Source organism: Rhipicephalus microplus, chromosome 3 (assembly GCF_043290135.1).
Source record: "Rhipicephalus microplus isolate Deutch F79 chromosome 3, USDA_Rmic, whole genome shotgun sequence".
Lineage (NCBI taxonomy): Eukaryota > Metazoa > Arthropoda > Arachnida > Ixodida > Ixodidae > Rhipicephalus > Rhipicephalus microplus.
Window position 1 is genome coordinate 221667994 of NC_134702.1, and position 27210 is coordinate 221695203.

General features: G+C 46.3%; 1 protein-coding gene across 2 annotated transcripts in view; it reads left to right on the forward strand.

The window, feature by feature from the left end:
• The window catches only part of LOC119167374 (3-oxoacyl-[acyl-carrier-protein] reductase FabG-like), a 151473-nt gene that overhangs the window by 49855 nt on the left and 74408 nt on the right, over nucleotides 1–27210 (forward strand). For both annotated transcript variants that reach the window (XM_075888633.1, XM_075888632.1), the window contains exons 3-4: nucleotides 16170–16262; nucleotides 24503–24641. In XM_075888633.1, coding sequence (XP_075744748.1) covers nucleotides 16170–16262; nucleotides 24503–24641 — 232 coding nt within the window. The remainder of the gene's footprint in view (nucleotides 1–16169; nucleotides 16263–24502; nucleotides 24642–27210) is intronic.

Sequence of the window (27210 nt, forward strand, 5' to 3'; positions counted from 1 at the left end):
CTTACGAATCGACGTCTGCGGCCTGTAACAAAATACAGGGTCCATACCGGCACGATTTTTAGGGGCACGGGCCGGCACAACCGCAAAAGCGATTAGTTAACAATCAGAACACCCAGATGACACACACAAAACAGTTGACGATGAGCTGGGTTATTGAAGTGGCGTATCGCAGCAACCGGAAGGCGACGCCGTCTCGAACAGTGCATCAGCGGTTACTATTCCACGCAAGATGAGGAGGAGTGCTGGGCTGACTCACCAAGGAGGGGCCAAGCAGTCTTAGAAGAATGTAGTGTAGGAAAGAGGGAAAGAAGCGATCATCGCGTTTTGATCATCAAACGCGTGTAACTCCGCTATTATGGCACCATTTCAAAAAACTTTCATGGCTACGTATTCGTTGTAAACTCGAAAACAATTTAATCACCTCAAGTAGACTGTACTGCTGGATGATTTAGAGGCACTTTAGAAACAAAATAGTGCAGTAAACAGTTTTCGCCATTTCTATCAGACAGAATATTGTCACGGACTCGTGACGTGAATGAATGGAGAATGCCGCGAGTCGAATAATAAACTGTTGATTTTGGCAAACCTGTGCCCAGTAAAGTCGCATTACAGTAGCAGTATTGCAAGAATAGCAGCGAAAGGAGCATCCACCGAAGATCAACTTACAAGCGCCGAAGCTTGTCGGCATTTATACTCCTGCCATCGAATGTTATAGCGTTATCACTAGGGGCGACATAGAATCTAGAATAATCTGCAATTTTCAAAAAGCAAGCAATATTTTAACAAAGCGAGCTACTACAGCCTCGAAGCTACTCGAACATTGTAGGTGTGGTTCGCGCTGAACGTAGTGTCACTGGGTGATAACAAAACTTGAGGAAAAAACGAGGCAGTGCCATCCTCTGAAAAAGGCATCGTGCCGATGTTTTACCGAAAGACGAAGGTACAGCAATGAAGAAAATAATCAATAAGTACAAGCGATAAAGCACAGCAACAACAACAAAATACAGTCCTCAGGTTCACGCATGAAATGACTTGAGGCCCACGACATGGACGACTTCTGGTCGAGCACGGCGCCGTTGAGAGCTCGTAATGCGATCGGGAGCAACCTGGTCGTCGAGTGTGCCGAGACTTTGAACTACCCTGTATGGTCCAAAGTACCGTCGCAGATGTTTCACACTAAGCCCACGTCGGTGTATTGGCAGCCATGCCCTGACACGGTCACCGGGCTGGTACTCCACGAAGCTTCGTCGAAGATTGTAATGGCGGCTGTCGATCGCCTGCTGACTGTTGATGGGTAGTTGGGTGAGTTGACGAGCTTCGTCAGCACGCTGAAGGTAGGCGGTCACGTCAAGGGCGAGGTTCGTCAGCGAGGTTCGGAAGCATAGCGTCGAGATTTGTTGCCTGCCTCCTCCATAAACTAACTTGTAAAGCGTGATCTTTGTCGTTTTTTGAACCACCGTATTGTGAGCGAAGGTCACGTACGGAAGGATTTCGTCCCGTGTCTTGTGCTCTACGTCGAAGTACATGGCCAGCATATCAGCAATGGTCTTCTTCAGACGTTCAGTGAGGCCGCTGGTTTGTGGATGGTAGGCGGTGGTCCAGCGGTGACTTGTCTGAGTGTACCTGAAGATCGCTAGTCAGGTCCGCCGTAAACGCCATATGTCTATTAGTAATGAGGATCTGTGGAGCTCCGTGACACAGAACAATGTTCTCGACGAAGAACCTTGCTACCTCGAAGGCACTGCCTTTGGGCAGGGTCTTTGTCTTGGCGTAAGGTGTGAGGTAGTTGTAGCTATGATGATACATTTGTTCAGGACTTCGACATCGAGAACGGCCGCAGTAAGTCTTTGCCGATTTGCTGACACGGTCGGCGAGGTGGCTCGATGAGATCGAGAAGCCTGGCTGGCCTCGTCATTTTATTTCATTTCATTTGCTACTTCACACAGCAGAAGGCATGGGAAGAAGGAGCTTGACAGAGCTTGACTACGCTTCCTAGCCGGTTACTCCGCGGCGGTGTCTTTCGTCTCTGACAGTCGCAGCAAATCCTGACGTAGCGAGTGAATTCAGCGGAAAGTCGTGGTCAGTAGTATATTTCTTGCATTATTACGAGCGTACGGGAAACACCGAGGTGTTAGCCGTCGCGTCGTCGTGTAGAGCTCCAAGTACTTCTGGTTTGACTGCTGAAGGAACCGCGAAAGGATGATTGGCTCGAAGGAACTAGAAGGTTTTCTTTAAGAAAACTCCGTTTCACAAGAAGAGCGACTTGAGTCCTCTCTTGTAAACATTCCGTACAGTCGTGCTCCTACACTAGAGGTATTCCACAAGGCTTCTGAATTCCGGCTCACATCTCGCTGTTGCTCGGCGAAGTCGTCGGAGGTTATTGTTCCTAAGAAGCTGTCTTCATCCAGGCGACTTGTCAACAACGGTCACGTCAAATTCTTGAAGTCTGAGCCTCCATTGGGTGAGGCTACACGAAGGGTCTTCCACTTTAGCTAGCCAACACAAGGCGAGGTGGTCGCTCACAACATTGAAAGGCCTGTCTTGAGGTAGAGGTGAAACTTTGACACTGCCCAGATGGTAGAAGGGTACTACTTTGTTGTTGTGTAATAGTTGGTTTCTGCCTAAGATAGCGACCAGCTAGCATATCTGATTACCTTTTCTACGCCAACAGTCCTTTGCTTAATGTTGGCACTGAGTCCTGCGCTGCTTGCGTCAGTGTTTACTTCTGTTTCAGCGTATTCGGCGAAATCCCCAAGTGTCAGTTGTGTTTGGAGGCGTCGTTTAAGTGCTTAAAATGCTTCCTCTTGTGCCGCTTCCTACCTGAATTCGACGTTGCTTTTCGTGAGGTGAGTTAGCGGCTCAGTCATCTATGGAAAACATTTGACGAAACGCCTATGTCAGGCGCACAATCCGAGGAATTGGCGTACAGTCTTCTTGTCAGTGGGCTGCGGGAAATGAGCGATTGCCGATGTTTTCCATGGGTCGGGACGGACTCCACACTTGCTTATCACGTGTCCAAAGAACAACAGCTCACAGCTCCTCGTACGCGAAGCGGCATTTTTCTGGCTTCAGCGTTAGTCCACAGGGGTTCATAGCATGAAGTAGCGTTTCAAGGCGCCGGATATGCTCGTCAATTAGCTGGAAAAAACACGGCGACGTCATTCAAGTACACGAGGAACGTCTGCCATTTCAATCCAACTAGCAGGGTATTAAGAACGCAATTGAACGTCACAGGCGCCGAGCAAAGAACATATCGAATGACCTTAAACTCCACGATGCCATCTGGAGTGATAGAAGCCGTCGTGTGTCGATCTTCCTTGTGAACCTTAATCTGCCAATAGCCTATTTTGGGGCCCGTACTTCGCGTTGTGAAGACGGTCCAGTGCGTCGTCTATACTTAGGAAAGGGTACACTGCCTTCTTTGCGATTTTGTTCTGGTTGCGGAAATCGACGCAAAAACGTAGGGTGCCATCCGTCTTCTTCACTAATACCAAAGGTGACGCCCACGGAATCTTGGATGGCTGAATAAATTTGTCGCGTAGCACTTCGTCGACTTGATTCTTTATGGCGTCGTATTCGCGCGTCGAGACACGGTACAGGCTTTGTCGAACTGGCCGGGCACTTTCTTCTCTTATGATGCGATGTTTCGCGACTGGGGTTTGTCGAATTTGCGATGATGAGAAGCAGTTCTTGAATTGCAAGAGCAGAGACTTGAGATGGTCTTGCTAGCTTTTCTAAAGGTCCGGGTTGACGTTGAAATCTGGTTCGGCACCTTGATTTGCCCAAGCAGTATCGGCAGCATCAAAGTGGGTGAATGATTTTCTGGCCTCTATAAATTTCTGAGGGCTACCGCCATACCACGGTTGAGATGCCCCTATTTGTGAGTGAAGTTTGTCAGCACCACCTTTGCTTTGCCGTTATGCAGCTCAGCTTTGTCTCTTGTGACGAAAATCTGACTGTTCAGAAGAAGGTGCTGATTGCTTTCGACGACCCCTTCAAAGTTTTCAGCTTTTTCGCTGCCATGAAAACAACGACGCTGGAGAAAGGCGCCAAGGTAACCGACTTTTTTAGCACATGCAATGCGTAATTTTTTGGCGCTTTAGCTGCCTGCGGCTTGTTCGGTGCGTGTTTACTGAGGTTAGTGTGATTGATTCAGACCTCATGTTGACGCTGGCGCTATCTTGACGCAAAAAGTCTATTCCGAGTATCATATCTCTGGAGTATTTTGTAAAATTACAAAGCTCTCAGGATAAATCTGGTTATTGATAGTAATTCTTGCTGCGCAGACTTTAGTCGGCGTTATCAGGTGACCTCCAGTGGTCCGGATCTTGGGGCCTTGCCGTGCAGCCCTGCCTTTTTTTAAACTTCGTTACGAAATACCCACTGATGACGGAACTGTCGGCTATATTATCGATGAAAGCAGTGAGAAGGTTGCCGGTAAATATTACGTCGAGCTCACCAGTACGTCGTCGTGCGTTGCGGTGGAATCATGGCGTCGGGTAACGAATACATCTATTTGCTACGCTGCTTCCACGTTGCATCGTGACGTCTTCTTCAGGCTGCGAAGGTTCGACGTCAAGACTCTTTTTGTCTTGCAGCGAGTGCTTTCGATTTCGTGGCAGTGTCGGCGTCGTCGGCGGCGGAGGACCTTCGGTACTTCGTAGTACAGCAACCGCACGTCCATCGGTTGCTGACTTTAGTTTTTCAAGTAAGGGCTCGGATATTGGCCCGGAACAGTGCCGGTGTACTGCCCGCGGTGCAGTGAGGTGTAGAACCTGGTTACGGCAAATGATCAGGTCGTCGGGGTGTCGACTGCGCTTCCGCGCGGTAGTCGGCGATGTTATGTGGTTGTTCACTCTGTTGTGGACATAGCACGTAGATGGCAAAGCCCCTTAGGCCCATTTGTCGGTACTGGCAACGGTGGTAGGTGCGCCCGGCCTCGCCAAAGTGGTAGCAGAGCGGGTGGTTTTCAGGTGTCCGCCAAACGTCGGTTTTTCTCGGCGCGCTGCACTGGCCTGCTGGTGAACTGTAGGACGTCGGTCGTGGTGATCATGGCGGCGTTGTCGTCTGGCGACGGAAGCGTGACGGAGTGGCGTTATGGCGTGGGCATGGAGGAGGGCGTGATGGCAAGCTGAAGCAACATTGTTCATGCCTTGTGCTCAGGCTGCGCTAATTCGGGTGTCTAGAAAAATATCTGGACTTTTTGGCGTACAACGTCGGCGGTCGGGTCGACGGGATTTTGTGAGGCCGGCAAAAGTTTACGCAGCTCTTCCCGTACGATCACTCGAATCGTTTCGCGATGGTCATCAGAGCCAAGAGCATGAAGAGCTGTGTCGTCTTCCATTGTTCACCGACTGTTCGCTGATCTTGCTTCTGACAGGAATTCCCGGACGGTATTCGGGGGTTCTTCGGGGGTTCAGTGAAGAATTCTGTTTGACTTCTCGCATAAGAAAACGAACTTTTTCTCCTTGAGCGTGTATAAACTAGAGTGGTGGAAAAGTCGCGTCATTTCTTCTACGAACATGACTACAGTTTCATTCGGGAGTTGCACCCTCGTTTTCAGGAGCATCGCGGCTCTTTTTTTCTGGGCGATGCTCCTAAACGTATCCAGGAATACGCCGCGTAAGCGATTCCATGTTTGAAGGGAAGATTCCTGATTCTCGAACCCGGTCCTCGCGGTGTCTTCCATATAAACGTAAACGCGACGTAGCTTTTCTTCAGTGGTTCAGGGTGGCAACCCGGTCGCAGGTCTGCAGCCAGGTCTCTGATTCTTGAAACGATGACCCACAGAAAATCGATGCTTCCCTTGGCTGCTGCATTACGAGCGTGGGCTGTGGCGCAGCAGTTGTCACCGTTGCCGCAGTCGATCTCATCGTCGAGGTCTTCCGAACCTTGTCTTGTATATTACCGTACTCCGGTGGTAAACCCTGCTGCCTTCTGCTTGTTCGATGCTCGCGGCGGGTGTCGGTGTCTTTTTCGCGACGTGGGCTGGGTTCACGGCTTGACGGGGCGTACGTTACATGAACGAAGCAGCACCTCCCCAGATGTCACGGAGTCATGACATGGCCAAAGATCGCATACTGTATATCATAAAATTATTTCGAGCGTGAACAAATGATATAGTCACTCACACTCACACACACACACACCCAGGCATCAAACACACGCAGCACTAGAGCGCTGTGTGTGTTTGATGTCTCTCTCTCTTTGTGTGTGTGTGTGTGTGCGTGTGTGTGTGTGTTCGCGCTCGAATTAACTTTTAAAAATGTTGTACTAACTAGCCCAACAACAAGTTCTCTTAGCAGACTATACGTTGAGTCGAACTGTTCATTTGGGCTAACCTGTATCGGTGAAAGAAAGTTCAATTTAATTCACAGGCCTGCGCTGATAGTGGCGAAGGTAGCGTCGGCCGTCGATCAACTGACAAGCGGCGAACCAGTGTCTGCATTTATACCATTGTCATCTAATATTCTAGCACAATCATTAGTGACGACTTTGGTTCCCAAATAATCTGTGACGTTCCCGAAGTGCGTGCAATCTGAACAAACCGATTTATTAAAGCCTTGAAGCTTCTCGAACATCGTAGGCGTGGTTTGCGCTGAACGTACTGTACCGGGGTGATAATAATACTTGAGAAAATGAATGGGTCATTTGTTTCAAGTTTTGCTTCAAAACTGCCCCGAAAGTAGGACCAGTTGATAGATTGTATGCATGTAGGCTGCTTGCGAAGTTGATAATTAATAAAGAAAGCAAGAGGGTAATAATCCCTGCTTCATGTGAAAGACTGAGAGATCCAACTATTCACTGCTTCAAGGGCTGCGATGGCTATGTCTAGAGCCACAATGGTTTGCTTTGCATGCAGCTCAACCCTGGTGTAGCGCCATTCTGCTTGCAAATATGAAACGGTGGTGAGTCCAGTTGACCAGTAAGAAGGAGTGTTCTGGAATCAACGGTAGCATATTTTACGACATCACTTTTGGCATTGAAGTCTCCAATTATACGGATGTGAGTGCCCGTGGCCTCGCGCCAAGGCTGCTTTATACACACGTATTCATGCAGTGAAGTGGCGCCGTAACAAGAACTATAGTAGACGGGAGTGACCACGAATGTGTGTTGTCTGCCTTTCTCTGGCAGAGTGAGCTTGCCATCCACGACTTCTCTGCACTGATTACTCGTTCGTGTGGTTTGCATAAGTATTCCAGTGCATGACCTGCGAACTAATACTGCCTCTTGCCCATTTGGCACAGGGGCATCATGGAATGCATCTTGGGGCAGAGAATGATGGTTGGGTGGGTGGATGTCTGAAAATTTTGCAGCAGAATTAGACCCCTCGTTTCTTGAAGCAGAATAACGGGGGTTGGGGGTTATACGGGTCAACTTGATGGTTTATTGCTTGATGGTTTATTCTAAGACATTGCCACGTTCCATTTCTGAAGTTTTTGTTATCGTCCCAAAACACCACACGATTCTCAGCGCAAACCGCGCCTGCAGTTTTCGAGAAGGTTCCGGACTGTAGTAGATCATTTCGATAAGATCACGCCCACTGTGCGAACGGTACAGATTGTTCTGGAACCTACGCCACCGCCAGCGATAACGCTAGAACATTGGACAGCAAGAGTATAAATGCCGACGCGCTTCGCCGCTTGTCAGTTGTTGATCGAAGGCCGACGCTCCGTTTGCCGCTATCAGTCCGACACTGCTATCTGTGCAAGACTACTGCTGTAATTGGACTTTTCGTTTACCGGGCACAGGTTCGCCTAAATAAACAGTTAAATCCCAACACGAAGTCTCCTGCCTTCGGCCACGTCACGACCCCGTGACATCTGGTGGAGGTGCTGCATCGTTCATGTACCGGACGCCCCCATCAAGCCGTGAACCCAGCCCACGTCGCGGAGAAGATACCGACGCAATCCGAGAGCAGCGAACAAGCCGCCGACAGCAAGGTCTCCCACCGCAGTACATGATTCTACAAAACAAGGCGCGGAAGGCCAAGGCCGTGACCTCTACTGCAGCGAGAATGACAACCGGAGCGTCCCAGCCCGCGATCGTCATTCATCAACCCAGGGAACCACCAACGTTTCATGGGTCATTGTTTGAAGACCCGGAAACCTGGCTAGAAACATACGACCGTGTGGCCGCCTTCAACCACTGGGACAACGAAGAAAAGCTCCGTCGTGTGTACTTCTACCTGGAAGACACCGCAATGACCTGGCTAGAGAATCGGGAGTCCACGCTCCGAACGTGGGATGTCTTCTGCGGCGCATTTCTGCAAACGTTCGCGAGCGTCACTCGCAAAGAGAGGGCCACTGCTCTACTAGACACCCGGGTTCAGCTACCAAATGAGAAGGTTGGAAATTTCACAGAGGAGATGACCCGCCTATTTCGTCACGCTGACCCAGACATGCCTGAGGAGAAGAAACTTCGTTTCCTCATGCGAGGGGTCAAACAGGAGCTCTTCGCGGGACTAATGAGGAATCTACCGAACACCGTCCAAGAATTTGTGTCCGATGCGACCACCATCGAAATAACCCTTGACATGCGCACCAGACAGTATAATCGTCGCCTGACTCAAGAATGCACTGCTGCTCAAACCAGTGACTCCGAAAACCTGCGTGAAACGATCTGAGCGATCGTGCGGGAAGAGCTGCGCAAACTGTTGCTTTCGGCGCACCCTCAAGTGGATTCGATCGCCGACATTGTGCGAGAAGCAGTTAGGCAATCACTTCGAATTACCTAAACACCGCTGCCCGAGCCAGAAACTATGAGCTACGCCACTGCAGTGTGCCACAACGCTCCTCCACGTCCACGCCAAAACGCCGCCCCGTCGCACTTCCGTCGCCAGACACCACCGCCGCCACCACCCCCACCGACGACATATCATTCACCAGCGGGCCAGCGCAGTGCGCCGAGGAAAACCGAGGTTTGTCGCACCCCTGACCACCGCCCATTGTTCTATCACTGCGGCGAGGCCGGGCACACTAACCGCCGTTGCCAGTACGGGCAGATGGGACTGCGTGGCTTCATCGTCGATGCACCACGTCCGCAGCCAGGGGAACGGCCACGTGACATCGCCGACTACCTGACAGGAACTCAATGGACACCCCGAAGTCCTTCCCGTTCGCCGTCGCCCGCCGCTCATGTCACCTCACCTTCGACAGCACTCCGGCCCAGCGCGGGGCCGGTCTCCTAGCCCGTATCCGGGAAACTAAGGGCAGCAACCGGTGGAGGTGCGGTTGCTGTGCGACGAACTACCGAAAAACCTCCGACGACGACGACCTCGCGACGGAGCTTTCCGAACACAATGCCAACCAGGCAAAGCCCTGGCGGCGAAATCTCACTTACCGGAGGAGGCCTGACGACGCAACATGGAAGCAGCGGAACAAGCCGACGGAGCCGTGACCCGACGCCACGCCCTAAATGTAATGCGAGACGGCGAACTAGCGACATCGACGTTCTTATCGACGGCCACAGTGTGACCGCTCTCGTCGATACTGGAGCTGACTATTCTGTCATTAGTGGGTCGTTCGCCGCAAAGTTAAAGAAAGTTAGGGCAGCTTGGAAAGGCCCTAAAATCCGCACAGCTGGAGGACATCTCATAACGCCGGCAGGAATCTGCACAGCGAGAGTCACCATTAACGGCCGTATTTATCCTACAGACTTCGTAGTCCTACAGCGTTGCTCGAGAGATGTCATCCTTGGCATGGACTTCTTATGCCTCCATGGTGCTGTCATCAACCTAAAAACAAAGTCGATAACGTTATCCACAGAAGAAGCACTACCACCGAGCATGCCGTCAGGACACCATGCCTTGAATGTGCTGGAAGAACAAGTCACCATTTCACCTCGCTCAAGCGTCATTATTTCAGTCGGCACTCCTAAATCAACTGACTTGGAAGGCGTCGTTGAAGGCAGTCAGCATCTCTTGGTCACCTGAAATATTTGCCTCGCAAGAGGAATTGCAGAGCTGCGGGGAGGCAAAGCAATGGTTATGCTCACGAATTTCAGCAATGAGTACAAACATGTGAACAAAGGAACAACGGTCGCATACATCGAAGAAATTGTCGAAGCCACCAGTGCTTTCGCCCTCGCCGATTCTGTGGAACCTGCTCAGAGGAACCAAGCCCCTCGCATAGCTTTCGACGTCAATCCCAGACTTCCGAACGATAAGCAAGGACAGCACAAGGCCCTGCTCCTGCAACACGAAGATTGTTTTTCGTCGTCATCAAAAATTCAGCAGACCCCAATCACGAAACATCGCATAATAACCGAAGAAAATGCCAGACCACTCCGTCAGAGTCGGTACAGGGTTTCGACGAGAGAACGTGAGGCCATGAAAAGACAAGTTGATGAAATGCTGCGAGATGACATTACCCAGCCGTCCAAGAGTCCATGGGCATCCCCCGTGGTGTTAGTGAAAAAAAAGGACGGGACCCTGTGTTTCTGCGTCGATTATCGCCGCCTGAACAAAATCACAAGAAAGGACGTGTATCCTCTCCCACGAATAGACGACGCACTTGATCGGCTCTTAGCACTTAGCTGCACGTATTCATCGACTAAACCACAAAAGCGTACGAGTGTAATACATATAATCGTGTAGAAGTTGTAAATAAAAGTGTGGCTACCTGTCTCAGTGCAGCCAAGTAGAGGGTAAGCCTACTGCAGTATTTTTCAATGTTGCGAATAAAGCTTGTAGGTAGGAGCACAATACGTCCTTCGAGCTGACGCAACCGTAATGCTTGGCAGTTTAAAGCGAGAGCCTTCAATGTTAGAGGCGTATAGAAGGCCCTATTCAAACGAATTCAGGACAATACTTCTGAATACGCCTAGCACATATATGCAAAATAAATCCAGCTAATATGGTGAGCCATGGTGTGTCGGCACACGCACAAATTCTTAGTTTGTTGATACAGACAATCCTGGAACAGTAATAACGTTAGGCTCTAACGCGCTAAACCAGCATATGACTATGAGAAATGCTGCAGTGGAGGGTTCGAGAAATTCAGGCCACCTGGATTTCTTTATCGTTCACCTAAATCTAAATACACGGACCTTAAACATTTTCGCCCCCTTTGAAAACATGGCCACCACAGTCAGGATTTGTTCCCGCGAGCTGTGGCTCAGCAGAAGTGGCTTAGCCAATAGACCACCGTGGCGCGTGCCTCAGAAAACTAAGGAATCAGTGAATTGTCTAGCTCAGAAGCTGTCAGCGCCCTGGAGACACGACTTTGTAGGGATGAAACTAGCAAAACTAACGACACTTCACTCAACAAGAAACGCACTGCTGGAAGCACCTTTACTGAATGCCACCAAGTGCAGTTCACTGCAAAAGTTGTCCACATCACATCATGGTTGGGACTTTTTGTCGACAATGTGAAATTCTAAATAAAGCAAGATCTCATATGTACTGGCGCCATGTTGATAGGTAGGAGGTATTCGATCCGGCACATTCAAACTGAACCATTTCTCGACGACAAAGGATTGCTAATAGAACAACAAGGTCTGCCCAGTAAGTGATTAGTAGAACAGCTAAACCCCCTTATCGACGACAGTGAGCTTCTGCGTGTCGGCGAAAGCTCGCAAGGCCTCAACGACAGCTTTTACATGAAGGACCTAGTAATACTTCATAGTCGACATTCCCTCGCTGAGCTGGTATTCGCCGAGGCTCACCGTCGATTTATCACGGAGAATTACCAGCGAGAATCCGTAACGTAGGTGAAATCCTTCGAGCTCTGAGAGCTGTCAGGATTATAGGAAAGCAATCTACCGATGCCTGTTATGCGTCCGTTTTCACACGCGATCTAATGTGCCACCATTACCACTGCTTGCAGTTTGCCGCGTCAAAAAGCGAGAACCCTTCGATACTGCGGTATTTGGTTTTGTCAGACCATTGTGTACAAAATATTCCGTGAGCTTCAGCAGCAAATGTTACATCGTACTTTCCGCGTGTGCAGAAGCAAGGGCAGTTTATTTACATCTGTTCTTTAGTATGTTCTCCTGGGCATTAGGACGTTCAATATTCGTAATGTTGATATACTGTCATTCCGCCTAGCCAAATTCAGGAGCGTCCTATCAAGGATAATCAGTAGGCGGACACTCCCAATGCTTCCTTGTTCAGTGTCGCTAGCCGCAGCGTTAAAACGTTAGCAAGAAACGAACACAAACTACTTTGTATGTTTCGTGCATCAGTGAATACACCGGACCCTCTGTGCCATGATATATCTGATTCGTTTTTGCGAAACGCGAAGTTTTTGTGAAAGTACATGGCAACTCGAGATTTAATTTATAGCCCACAGAGAACACATGTCAGCTTCGCGAGACTTTCTGCCGCCACTTTGGATAGTTAAACTTAACGTCTGACCATTTGAGTAGAAACTCGCATTGTTTTACGTGCGAATAGAACTCGTCAGTGCTTTTGTAGTGCATGAATCCTTTAACATTCATTGTACGAGGAAAGTAGCGCACGCTGGCGATTCGTGCTTCCAAATCTTAGCCTACGCTGCACCGCATGTTGGTTGTGTTCGTTGATAGGTACCAGCACACCGCAAGCGATTCGTTTCTTGCCGGGTATCCGAGCGAAATATGTGGCTAAATGATCTCTGCACCCCCGGATAAACATGCTGAGTAACGCCATGTGGGTACTAAAGTGCTTATTTGGGCCGGTTCGTCCGTCTCTTCTCTGTCCTGTGTCCTGTGTTACGCGCTGTTTTTTCACTTCGTTGGCCATGTGGGTGTTGTGCAAGGTGAATGCCACGTTGTTAGTGCTGTGAAAGTAGTTTAGTGGAGAGAATTCTTTACATTACTTTCGGCAGTGATATTCAAAAACCCGTCCTGATGTCGAGGATTTTTTATTGGTCGTAGATTGTTGTCAACGCGCTTAGAGTGACAGCGACGATGAACAATCGGCTGCTAGCTCACGAGCAGAGAGTTGCTCTTCACGTTCCATCGTGCAATACTATGTTAAGGATTTCAAGAGAGCGTTAGGCAGTCCGTCAGGTCCAGAAGCTTTTGATACATCTAGCCACTTTAGCAGGGTTTCAACTCCTTGGCTATAAAAAACAATATCATCCATCTGAGTCTCGCCCGGAGAAGGTACAGAAAAACGGTACGCATTTGTTTTCGTACGTGGTACGGAAAAAACATATGTAAAATAGGAATTGAAGCTTTCAGCTTTTTTTCAGCACTTTCGATGATAACGCCATTCTGTTCCAGAGCAGGGATTGAAACAGAGTCCTTTCTTTTTCCTTTCACATATTTCTATAGTTCCTTTTTCTTTTGCTGAAGTCGTGATTGAAATGACTGAAACTATGCAGTTTTCGCAGTTGTCTTAGCACCTTTTATTTGAGACGCAATTTCCCTAAGCTTACCAAAATTTTTAATGGACGGATTACGCAAATGGTGGTGATAAGCCCTTTTCTGTTTCTGCACAAAGACATGTGTTTCTTTTGTAAACAATGGCTTGCTTCTTTGACGCATTTTAGATAGCAGCGAGGATGGTACGTGACGGTCACGTAGTTTCAAAAACGTGTCTTTGAAATTTGACCAAAGCTGCTGTACTGAAAGTATTTCTGCAAGTGTCTCGAAGACAACAAAGTAAATGTCAAGCTCGGCCCCAACTTCATCAGTATTTGCCTTCGCATAAATAAATATACGTCAGTGTTTAGTAGCAGTAGTATTTTGAAAGCTCATGTTCATTTCACAAACAACAGCTGCGTGGTCACTAATTCCTGGTATGACTACTGTGGACAGAGCTTTATCTGGTGCAATTGTGAAAAATAAATCAAGAACATGATTTTCTATTGTGGGCTCCAGAACAGTCTGCGTAAGTGAAAATAAGCTAACCATACTGGCTAACAGTATATAGCCTGCCAGTAATTCCTAAAAAAGCAGACTGGCTGGGCCAATCAAGATCTGGAAGGTTGAATTCTCAAGTGATAACAATGTAATCAGTTTTAATTACTTATAATTGGCTCGTAAGCTTCGATAATAATTTTACAGAGACCTGCGGGGGATGGTAAAAGGAGCACACAGATAACGTTTTACCATTCAGAAGTCTTATTTCGCACCATAGTGCTCCGCATGTGATTTCCCGCACTATAGTTTGACACGACGCAACACTTTCGTCAACCAGAAAAAATACGCCCCCACCACGGTTATTCCGATCTTTTCTGAAGCATACAAAGTTGGATGGGAACACTTCACTGCCAGCTACGCACTCATCCAGCCAGGTTTCTGTTCCTATTACTACTAACGGTTTAACAGTTTCTAAGAGGCTACTTAGTTCATCAACCTTATTCTTAATTCTGCGGCAATGGCCCCGCCGTGGTGGTCTCGTGGCTAAGGTACTCGGCTGCTGACCCGCAGGTCGCGGGTTCGTATGCCGGCTGCGGCGGCTGCATTTCCGATGGAGGCGGAAATGTTGTAGGCCCGTGTGCTCAGATTTGGGTGCACGTTAAAGAACCCCAGGTAGTCGAAACTTCCGGAGCCCTTCACTACGGCGTCTCTCATAATCATATGATGGTTTTGGGACGTTACACCTTACATATCAATCAATACTGCGTCAATTGATTACAAGAAAAATAATTTGCCGGGCAAATCGCTGCATGGTCACTTGCTTCGTACGACTTCTTCAGTACTCTCATCATAAACATCTTTGGTTTTGTTCAAGCAGAGGGTGTCGTGTTAAGGTGCTGCGAGAACTATTGAAATTACTACAAAAAGACGTTTGCCAGACTAAAATTTTCAACCAAAAGGCTCATTTGAACATAGTTGAAGTGGCAGAAGGATGGGTGAGTTGGTGGAAATAGTTGGTGGCATCTGCCAAAATGACACTCTGAAGCGGTTTTGGACGAAGCTGTCTGTGCACAGAACTGCCGACTATCTTTACTGAGAATAAAGCGGCGCTCGATTCGCTCTCACTAAGGCATTGCGATAATCAGGACAGCGAGCCTTTAGAGCTCACGCAAGCCCCTTTTCTCTTCGGCCAGCAACTGCCACCATTACCAGAACAACATACATTGTCAGGCCAATAACCAAACACAATGACAACGTCTACCAGCGGCGCTTTCATCACAGACAGAAAATAATGTGTGCCCTCAGGAAACAATGGAAATCTTAAGAGTCACTGTGACTCATTGTTTATCGCACACCCGTGTGCAATGAACTCAAGAAATTGGAATGTTGGCGAGGATGACCTCAAGATTATCAAAAGCTGGCGAAGACACAATTCTGGATATTCTTAACGCGCCCATATCATTTCAATCACTAGCGTGTGTTCAAGAGGTGTTTTCAGAAACACACAAAGTTGTGTACACCTTTTTAGTTACATTGAATGAAGGAAAAGTATTCAAGGGGTCAGACAAAGAGGAACGTTATCTAGATTTGTATGTTATCACCTGTAAGGTACGTACTATATCGTAGATTAACAGACGAGGAAAACAAGAGCAGTTTATAGCGTACTGCTGTATACACAGCTCCTCCGGAAAGTGTGTGAATCGACATCATCATGCATTTTTTGTGGCCGCTTTCCCAATGAAAGACTTGGCTAGGTGTGTCACGACTCAATATTACTGCCAACACTACCTTTGGCACTTCCTACAGAAGGCCGGCGTTAAGTGACACCCAGGTTTTATGAGATATAAGCGTACGTAAGAATAATATACGCAGATATACCACCTAATAAACATGTCCGAATGTAAGTCACATGCATTGCACATGCGAGAAAGTTTTCACTGAGTGCACACGTGATACTTTTACGCAACTAATTTGCGTCAAAGCAAAACACGTTTATAAGGGTACACCAGGACTATAGACATAGATCGCACGACATGGTGCAGGTCGGTGACCTGACAGCGCAATGCCAAGCGAGAAATAGAAGAGACAACAGTTGAGGTCAAAAGGCCTCGTGAGGCATTCTTCTGTAATGGTTTGCTACGAAATGGGTAAATTACGCGTACAGTATTTGTGTCTAGTGACAGGAAAAAAATGTTTACTCTGTGTAATGCTCCATCTGTTTTTTGTTTTTTTTTCGGAGACCGCACGAAGTAAGTGAGAGTCTTGAGTGTCATTTTCAGAGGACGCATTTTACTTCGAGCAAGCGATGCAAGTGAAGGGAATGTGAGCTAAATATGCCATCATTTAAAATTACAACTGCACTTTCGTTTTTTTTTCAGGTCTGTGTTGTCCCAGGAGACATCTCGAAGGAAAATGATGTCGCCAACGTAGTCGAGGCAACCGTCAAACACTTCGGGAAAATTGATATTCTTGTGAGTGTGAAGTCTTTACCTGACGCCTTCTGTTATATGTACCGTTTTGAAAACTACTTGAATATTTTTATTCGCGTGTAGTTTCATTTATAGGCCCTGAGCAAACAAGTTTGGACTACGCTGGCTGCAGTTTTTTAGTAATTAAAACACTTGTCATTGCTCGGAAGTTTTTAAGTAATTAGAATTACTTGCTTCTGCTGGTGATAGACGAGCTTTCAAAATTTACCATCAATACAAAAATTGAAAAGATGCACAAAAGTCGTGTTAAATATAGTTTATTTATTTATTATCACAACACCAGAACAATTCCGCCTTTTCCATGTAATGTGGATAGGTCTAAAGGTTTGCGCAGCAGTCAGCACGAAGCATGTTCTGGTGCAATATAAGACTTCAAACAGAGTGTCGTGACGTTCTCGAGAAAAGTAGAACGTATGAAGGGCGCCTACCGGGACAAATGTTGTCTTACTATGGTGTCAAAAAAGTAGCCACTGGGTCGATGTAAAAATGTCACATTCCCTCCTCAAGTTTTGTTGTCATATCGTTTCACTGCCAGCAACTGTCAATGCAAAGTGCGCCTGTAGTGTTCGAAAAGCTTCAGGATTTTAGTATATCGTTTTGTTAAGAGTACGTTCGCTTCGGGAACGTTACAGATTATTGTGAAACCTACGTCGCTGCTAGTGATAACGCTAGAATATTCGATAACAAGTGCATACATGCCGACACGCTTTACCGCTTATAAGTTGATGGACAACCGATGGTCTCTCCGCCGCTATCAATTCTAGCGTCTTGCTGTAATCTGACTTTTCTTTTACTTGGACATAAGTTCAGCCCAAATGAACAGTTTAATATTAGACCTGCTGTCACCTCTCTTCGTGCACGTCACGATCGCGTGACAATATTGTCAGGGGCTCCTGACGTCGACAAAAGCACATAGTGCTTGTCCAAAATAAACTGTTGCTTTGGTCAAACTTTAGGTCGGTTAACAGAAAGTCAGGTTACTGCGATGCCTGGTGGCACTGATAGTGGGGAACAGGATGTCGGCCGTCGATCAACTGACAAGTGCCGAAGCGCTTTGGTTTTATGCAAGTGTCGTCGAATATTGCAGCTTTATCACTTGCCTTCGCGCAAGTTCTGGAATACTCTCGAGTGTTGGCGTCTCGCGGGCCATCTAAACAAAATGGTCTACAAATAATGCGAACCTTCTTGCACTCAGTTTGTGCTGAGCATTCTGAACAGGCCTTGTGGGCAAGTACCAAATAAAAAAAATCACAGCATATCCGCTGTGTGAGTGATGAAGAGTGGGGTGAAGCGTCTATCCGTCCGTCTGTTTGTCTTTCTGTCTGTTTGTCTGTCTGTGTGTATGCACGTCCGTCTGTCTGTCTGTCTGTCTGTCTCTCTGTCTGTCTGTCTGTCTGTCCTCTTGTCAGGCAAAGAGCCCGAGCCACCGAGGCCTTCCACTCTACTTCGTCCATGCCCCACCAACGAGGCAACGAGCTCGCGCTACCGCGGTGCCCCGCGTCTGCCTTTCAGCTTCGTCCATGCTCCACTAACGATCTACCACGTACGGCGGCACTCCAAGAGACAGAGAGGCACTCCTTCCTGGTGCACCTAGACACGACCCACGCAGCAGCCAATAGGCGTAGCGGCACAGCGTCATCTACAATTCCTCAGTCAGCTGCCGTTTGTATATACTTCTAGAGTAGCTGTATAGGGACCATATACAGTTACTTTATGTACTTCTATAAAACAGCGCCATCTGTTTTACTGCTAGTAAGATACGAACGTCCTCTTTTAAAGACGATAGTTTTTCTTGGGTACCTCCGACACAAAACTTTTGGTCTGTCTGTCTGCCTCTCCGTACAATTGTCTACTTGTCCGTCCTCAACAATACTCTAAATGGTTCCAAAAGGTACTCCAAACGACCGACCTCATCAGCAGAGCCCACCAATATTGCTCAAAATTCGGCGTTCGTACCTACGCGATTGTCCATTACAAAAATTGGCCCCGTATCGCCATGTTACATTGCATATGTCGTCGAAAGACAATAGTCTTGAGTCTATAGAGAGTGAAAAAAACGTTTATTGGATGTTCTGTGGAAGGAAATTGGTGAATAATATTCTAGAGGCGCTGAATTAGAGTGCCTCAAGCGTCCAGTGGAGGCGAACGAGCGCATCAAGTCACATCACGCGTGAGACATGACCGCAATCTGGCAGTTAACTTGGAAAAGGAAGCGCGCGCGCAGCGTGCGCGCCTATCTCGGAGGTGGTAAAGTGTAGAACGCAAAGCGATGGGTAGGTGCCATCACCGTGTCTTTTTAGCAAAGCGTTGAAAATACTTGCCTTTCATGCAAGTGTGCATAGTCAGCCCAGCGTGATAAATGTTACGGTCGTTAGAACTGCTTATGTGTGCTTTGTCCAGTAAAGGATATACATATATATACGAAATATTGAGGTCTCGTTATGGCGCCTCAGATATGCGCAATAATTGCTTCTTGATTGAGAATCGCACAGGTATGAATGCTGAACCTTGAGCAATATTGGTGGGCGCTGCGGATGGGGCCGGCTGTTTGGGCTATCGGCCGGTTACTCCGGTGCCTCTTACGGTGCCGTTAAAGGTGTACAAACAGAAAAGTGTAGCGACAGACCAAATTTTTTGCGTCAAGGAACCCTAAAAAGTCTACCATATATAAAAGCGATTAGCGTTGTGTGTGTGTGTCTCTCTTTTTGTGTCCTTGTCGTGGTGCGATATACCCTTCTAAATGATGAACCCCAACCAACTACATGGCCTTAGCAATTATTGCGCTTATCTGAGGCACCGTAACAACGCGTCAACTAGTGTGTGTCTTTTTACTAGAAAAGGCGTACATAAGTAATTCTAAGGACCATAGTCCTTATCACGTTGCACTGACAATGCAACACTCGCACGAAAAGGCAACTGTTTCCAACGCTTTGCTAAGACGACATGGTGGTGGCATCTACCCGTCTCTTTACGTTCTACACTTTATCACCTCCGAGACAGTCGCGTGCGCACGCCACGTGCTTCGTTCTACAAGCTGACTGCCAGATAGCGCTCATGTCTCACCTGTGACGTGACATGATGCACTCGTTCACCTCCACTGCACGCTCGAGGCACTCTAACGCAGCGCCTTCAGAATACCATTTACCGATTATCTTGCACAGAAGATGAAATAAAGTTTTTGTGCACTCTCTCTAGACGCAAAAGTATCGCCTTTCGACGACATTTGCATTGTAACGTGGAGATACGAGGCCAATTTTTTCTCGTCTCTTCTTCTCTAGGTTGCGCCTTACGCAGAAAAATTAAGATTACACTAAGAGGAGCTTCGCCCATAGAAATAGGAAAATAAGAATTGCGCATGACAATATCTCAATAGGTATGGAGAAATCTGCTTCTCAGAGAAGATGTTAACGTACTGATATACCGACACGCGCATAGTAGGCAGCGTTCACTAGATATTTCTCCGGCGCTGAGAAAATCTACCTTATAAGTGGCATATTCCGATGCCCTGTATGTCAAATATTTATTGTAGTATATTCTAAGTGAATAGTAACAAAAGCCACTGTACTTAACATTACAATACTACGAGACATGTCGCAATACTGACTTACAGCTACGCAACAGTTAAACAGCCACTATCTAGCGCTAGCCCACAGCTATTCAGTCTAATCCAGTACCCACTTCAGCTGACCAAAAGAAGCTCCGAGGTATGAATGCTTCGAAGATAGCAAAACAACAAAGACAGTCAACGCCCTTGGCCAATACTCTACCATCGCGCAAGTCATTTTGTTTAATTTGCACCAAGCATATCAACATTCTTTAACAAGACCATTCATAGACATAGTTAACGACTAGGACAGGTGGCACTTCTAAGAAATGAAAGTGAGCACAAATAACATGTAATAACGAGTATATAGCATACAGGTATGCGCAGTCTTCACACAGCCTTCACTATCGAGCTATCGAACAATATCGTTTGTGATACGTTCAACGTCACCGACGAGTCGCTCATACGCCTTTGTTCTTTCCTTCTTATGTAACAGGCTTCCAGCATTGCACGTGCAGTTTGAATATCTACTGCTGCCTAGAATCTTGAGCATCTTAACCCGGGGTCGGCACTTGCACGTTTTGCAATGCATATGCGAATGCACCAAGTCATCCTTCATTATATTCACTCGCTCATCATACAGCGCCCTGTCTACCTGATGTACGAGTTGCCAAAAGAAAGGGAAATCACATACACCACGCGTTAGGCACATTTCCCGTACGTCGTATCATGTTAATTGCCGCATCTCTGCCAGCTCGCCTCACCCTGTGGGTTACAAGAGATAGTACTAACCAAATCGAATAAACTCTACAAACAGCAATCGACCGCGTGTGCAGCTATTTTTTTACGGTAGGCCTGTCCTGCCCGCGACCAAATTCGAATACATTGTTATCAGATCACAGGGAGGCAAACCCAAACAGGTCTCTTTCAATCTCCAAGTGCAGGGGATGCAAATTACCCAAAGAGATCACATATGCATCTTAGGATTGCACCTACAAGCCAATAATGGCAACTATACCACTCTTTAGCGAATCGGCCAATCTGCCAACAAAATTTCTCGCCTTCTCAAGCGCGTTGCCAGCAAGAATGCAGGCATGTGCAAATCCAACCTTCTTCGACTGGTTCAGGCACTTGTCTGCACACGCATCACCTACGTGGCTTCCTACCTCCGCCTTACGTGCACTGATCTCGATCGCCTCGATACTGCGCTTTGCAAGGCATACAAGACCGCCTTAGGACTCCCTATGTTCCCTTCTACCTCCAAACTTTTGGTGTCGGCAAGGTCAATAAGCTTATCGAAGTTACCCTTACGTCCCAGTACCAGCGGCTCTCACTCATGCATGCAGGTCGTACTGTATTGCACCAAATTGGACTCATCACCACGCGGGTGGCCACCACTTACCAAGATGTAGCAAGAGACCAACGACCCAGACTTCGTATGCCTCCAATCCCCAAGCACATGTACCCAGAACATCATGCGGATCGTAGGGCTGACAAAGCGCGCCAACTACACACACGTCTCTCAAATTGTTCCGATGTCACGTACACAGACGCCTCGTGAAACCCACATCGATCAACAAAGGTGGCTATCACCCTGGCCCCACACCGCGAATGGAGCGTGGCATGCAGTGTAATTCACTCCACCGATATAACAGTTGCCGAAGTGGTTGCCATTGATTTGGCAATGACCGATCCAATAACCAAGATGATCGTAAGTGATTCCCAACTCTCCATCCGGAATTTTGACGTGGGCCGTATCTTTACACAGGCATAATCATTTATAAAGCATCACACCCCGCCTGTCTCACCTCGTTTTCTTACCTGGGCCCCAGATCATGAATCCCTTAGTGGAAATGCGCAGGCACGCACTCTCTTCCGAGATCTCAATTGCCGCGCGGAGATCCTTGCGCCTTACACTTCTCATTCTTCACCCTCTCCGGCCTGCGAAAAACTAACTCCTTTGGTCAATTACACAGACATTCTACAGCACTAGAGACTAGGTCGTCTCTGCAAAACCTCCAGCTCATAAAAACCTCCTTCGACATGATGCCGTACTGTGGCGCAAGCTTCAGACAGGTGTCTTTCCGAACCCCTGGCTTATAGCAAGGTATACCCACACCTCATGACACCGAACTGTAAAAACTGCTTACAATTGGCCACCCTCATACACATGGTATGGACATGCCCACAGTACGCTGACACTTCTCACACAGCAGATACATGGGAGTCCTCTAAATCACTGACTCGGCACAGCAACGCCGGGTAATCTTACGCGCATTGGAGGCTGCGGTGTCCCGAGGGATCCCCGCTGGCCTCCTCTAAGCAGTGTAACCGACCTCTCGGCCAGTCCCCTCTTTTGGGAGTAATAAGTTTCTGATCATCTGCCAGCTCGCCTTCTTTCGAGCAGTTGTCGGACACAACTTAGAAAATTTTGCGGGCGCGAAAAAATTAATAAGTCTGCCGTTCCGTCCTGCTACCATTTTCAGGTTACAGGAGACCTTACGAACATATGGAATAACTGAAGGTCTTACAGTTTGGTTTCTTCTTCCCCCGTGGAAGCTTAAGTACCATCACTCTTCTCTTTACGCAACGCGCTTAGAAAACAGCTGTCGTTAACAAATCAGGAAAGCTCGCAGCTTCAAGTCGCTGGTTATCGCATGATGCCTACGCGATGTGTGCGGACAATTTTCCGAGAGCAGACCCCAAGCAGAGCGTAGTAATACCACACTTCACTATTTACGGCTCGCAGGTGTCATATGGCATTACTTCTTTCTTGGCACGCGGAAAATATTGCCAACACGCTTGCCCTCTATCAAAGGTTAGACGCCGATCTAAAAATTGCAGCGTGTTACATTGTAGGAAGTTTTATGATTTTATCGAACTTTGACCGGTTGTTCGAGGAAGCCTTTTATCTAGATAGTACTTTAAACGTTGCTAAGGATTTTAGGAGTATGGGTGAGTTTCTAATTTTTTTATAAAGTCAAAGCTTCTTGACCTGCTGCAGTGATATTTTAAATATAATGAGGACACTGAGAAAAAGAGCGGCTTTTACACAAGAATTTATGCGATGTAACACACTGCAATATTTAGATATGTGTTTACCTTTCCACAGTGGGCAAGATATTTCGACAATTCTTACTCACTCGTCATGACATGAACAATGCGACAATCCCGTCGCGTACGTTGTCAAATCCTTTTCGCCAGATACATGTAGTACATAACTCGTATGCCACAGAAGGTATGTGCAACACGTATACAGGTACGTGCCATAGGTGAAAGTTTATGTCCGCCCAGCAACGGCGAGGCCTAAAATGGGCACTTGTAGCGCGAGTGTTAAGAAAAACCTGATATCGCAAGCGTTACAAATAAATGTCAGCGTCTAAGGATGAATCCAACTCCAGTATCCTGTGTGGCCATGAACCATTCCAGCACAGACGTACACCAGGTCTAGGAACTAATTTTCAAATGTACCCTAATGTTTGTGAAGCGATCATTGTGGTTGCAGTGCTGGCTATTCATTTTTATGAACTTTGCATATGTACTTTTATGATGCAGCTATGATGTCAGGCTTACATTGTTAGTTTTAAGCGTTATCCACTGTAGGTGATTTATATAGCAGTAGCCAGGGCTGCCATTGTCGCGAGCAGAAGCGCTACGTATCAGCTTCCCGCTTCTGTTGTTAACAATACCCGTGCTGCTTTGGGCTTCATTGTTAAACTGCAAGGAACAGGTTAAATAAAACGTACATCTGTGCGTACAGCATTTGTAGGTATCTTTAACGCCGTTTCGAAACGTTTCGCCTAATAAAAAAACTACGACACAGTCTCATCCCCTTGGCATACTTCGCATCAAGTTGATCCCCAAGGTAGATGGGGTCTGCCTTTTTTGCGCTATTTATTCTTCTGAAGTAAGTTTTGCGTTTACAGAAATTGTTTCTACTAAAATTACAATTCTTAAAGTGCGCTGAACTTTGGAGTATAAGTTGTTGCATTGTCTTATTCTTCTTATCTCCTATGTTGATGCGTTGCTATACGTTTACTTATTCTGTTTTTCCGTGCATCAATTGTTTCTCACAGCTCATTTGCCTCGCAGTTAGGGCTACTGTTTTGTACATTTGCAAACTAGCACTGCGTACTCCTGGGGTCATCATTAGCTACTCTAGCTGATCTTCAGCTTCTTCTACCAGCCTCCTTTATCTTGAAGAAATCAATGTTCTAATTATCTTAATCACAATACTTAAAATGTCCGATAAAATTATACCTGAGCATGAAAACATGCGACTACAAGAAATATGTTTTATATCTCCAAATTATTTATCGTGCAACCATGATGCATAGAAGCACAAATACTTGAATAGAACACACCTAAGTTTGTTCGTACTACAACTATAAAGCTTTTTGTAGTAGGGCAAACATACTTAGCAAGTTTGCTGCCACTGATGGAGGTGTGCTTCTTTTGATTGATGATTGTCAGCCCTGAAAATGCCCATTGAAAATCGGAAATTTCTTTTTGAAAAATAGTTCTTGTTAAATAAGTCCTAATTGTTGTAGAAGTAGTTCGGTAGTGTTTGTCAGATTTTTGCGGACTTATCCGAAAAAACGCAGCCCAAGTCATAACGAGGTGTTGCCCTAAAATTTTCAGGGGCAATTTATATCATAATAAATTATGTTTATTACAGATTAACAACGCTGGATCAATTATGGAAGGGGCCATGGATACTGCAACGCTCGACCAATTTGATAATCTTTGGAATGTGAACGTTCGCGGTACACTCTGTATGATGCGGGATGCCCTGCCTCATTTGCGTCGCTGCAAAGGTACGTAGCAATCTGTTGCTCACCATACTGATCTTCTGTCGCTCTGCCATGTTTTCGCATGGAAGTGTTGCTGTGTTGTGCGGAAGAGGAGGCTGAAGGCAATCACGTACATACAGGTGTACCATTGATGATTGATTGATATGTGGGGTTTAACGTCCCAAAACCACCATATGATTATGAGAGACGCCGTAGCGGAGGGCCCCGGAAATTTCGACCACCAGGGGTTCTTTAACGTGCACCCAAATCTGAGCACACGGGTCTACAACATTTCCGCCTCCATCGGAAATGCAGCCGCCGCAGCCGGGATTCGAACCCGCGACCTGCGGGTCAGTAGCCGAGTACCTTAGCCACTAGACCACTGCGGCGGGCCATACAGGTGTACGTCCAGGTGTGGTTTAGCAAGCGCCCATATAGTCTAATTTATTTATTTAATGGTACTGTAACCTTTTCAGGACTTTTATAAGGGTGAAATCCAATGCTTGAATGAAAATACAATATAGGATATATGTACAGAAATATTTCTATAATAGAATATTTAAAGGTAATAACAACAACAATAAACACATTCACTAAAGCTAACTCATTCATGTTCAATGACCCAGCAAAGCATTAACAATATGTGCAAATGAAACAAAGCAACAGGAAACGCAGACGCAGATAGACAAAAAAACTACAAAAAAGAACTTATATTGTTTCAGCCGTCAAGAAACAATAAAAATTCTGTGAAAGAATTAGCTTGAACAATGTTACTTTGGAGGGTATTCCAATCCGTGAGTATTTCGAAAAAAAAACCCGAATCTGCCGTTATGAAAACGGAAAGAAGCAATTGTAAGTTCGTGTCTTTGGCACATAGAGTAATGGGAGGTGAATGAAATTCATTCGCTAGCGTTCACGTTGTAGAGCCGCTTGATTAACCAATAGGAATTTTTTAAACGTGATGAGCGGTTTGTTTCAGCTTGGCACATTGCGTTAGCGCGATCTTCCAGGTCATGCACTGAGCCGCGTTGTAAATCGATTTAAATTAACTGTATTGTTTTTCTAACGTTTTCAAGTTTCATAATATTACTTTTATCGTAGGGGTCTCATATAATAGCAGCATAGTCTAAGACTGGTAGGAAAATAGAGAGGTATGCAAATTTTTTTACAGCAGTTGTGACCAAAGTTATCCTTCTCACTAAAAATAATTTTCTATAAGCATTAGCTGTAACATAACGAATATTTTTCGATGGAGGCGGAAATGTTGTAGGCCCGTGTGCTCAGATTTGGGTGCACGTTAAGGAACCCCAGGTGGCCGAAATTTCCGGAGCCTTCCACTACGGCGTCTCTCATAATCATATGGTGGTTTTGCGACGTTAAATTCTATATATAGTTCAATTAACGAATATTTTTGTGCCACATAGCTTAGATCATTTGATATCTATAGCCCAAGATATTTGTGTTCAGATACGTCATACAAACTCACACAGTTGAAATTATATTTAAAATGCAGGGCGTTTTCTTTCGAGTGTTCCGTATGAAAACATGCCTGTGGAAGATTATACTGATCTGCCATCATTCACACAATCATGGAACACATTGAAAACTATTGGGAAAAGTACCTGATCTCACTTATCGTTAACCTCTGTAAAAGGAACCCCGTCATCCACATACAATTTTATTTTTACAGAGACGTCTTTTACACTATCATTTATATATAAAGTAAAAAATAGTGGTCTCAGAACTTACCCCCACGGGACACCTGATTACACTGGCGGGTGGGTAGATTGATGGCTTTTAAATGCAACAAACCAGAGGCGATTATTTACGCAAGCGGAAACCCGATAAACCCGGCGGGGATTTCTAAGCAGACCACATAATTTAAATATACTTGACAGTGTAATATTTTGTGAAAGCTGCCCAAGTATTCATGAAAATTGCATCAATTTGTTTAACATGATTTAGTGACATGTAAAAATTGTAAATGGTAGCTACATAGGTGCTCAAGTTGAGTACTCCTTCCTAAATTCATGCTGGCACTCTGTCAATACTTTATTCGCATCTAAAAATTCCTTGATGTGTTTATGTATAATGTGCTCTAAAATTTTGCACCCGCTAGATAATAACAATACTAGACTGTAATTTTTATACACTTTCTGGCACTGCTTTTATAAAGTTGTATCACTCTGGCTGTTCTCTAGTTATTGGAGAGTGGGCCGTCTTTTAGTGAGAACAAAAACACATGGGCAACAATTCTGGAATTCATTCAGCATACCTTTTCAGGAAAGAATTGGGTATGTCATCGGTATAAGAGAGTATTGGGTATATCAGGAAAACATTGGCTATATCGTTCTCTCGTCAATTATTTTCATTGCATTTTCTTACACTCGAGCTTCAATAACATGTATGAGAATATGACGTAGAAGATGACAAACTGTCACTGTGGCGAAGACCATTTAGTTATCACGTAGACCACGTTTTTGAGGGCGCCATTGAAACTGCTCACACCATTTATTTCGAATTTCAATCGTTTGCTTTGCAGACGGGGCGTCGTTTGAACGGACAAGCAGCTCATGCAAATTGAAATTTACGG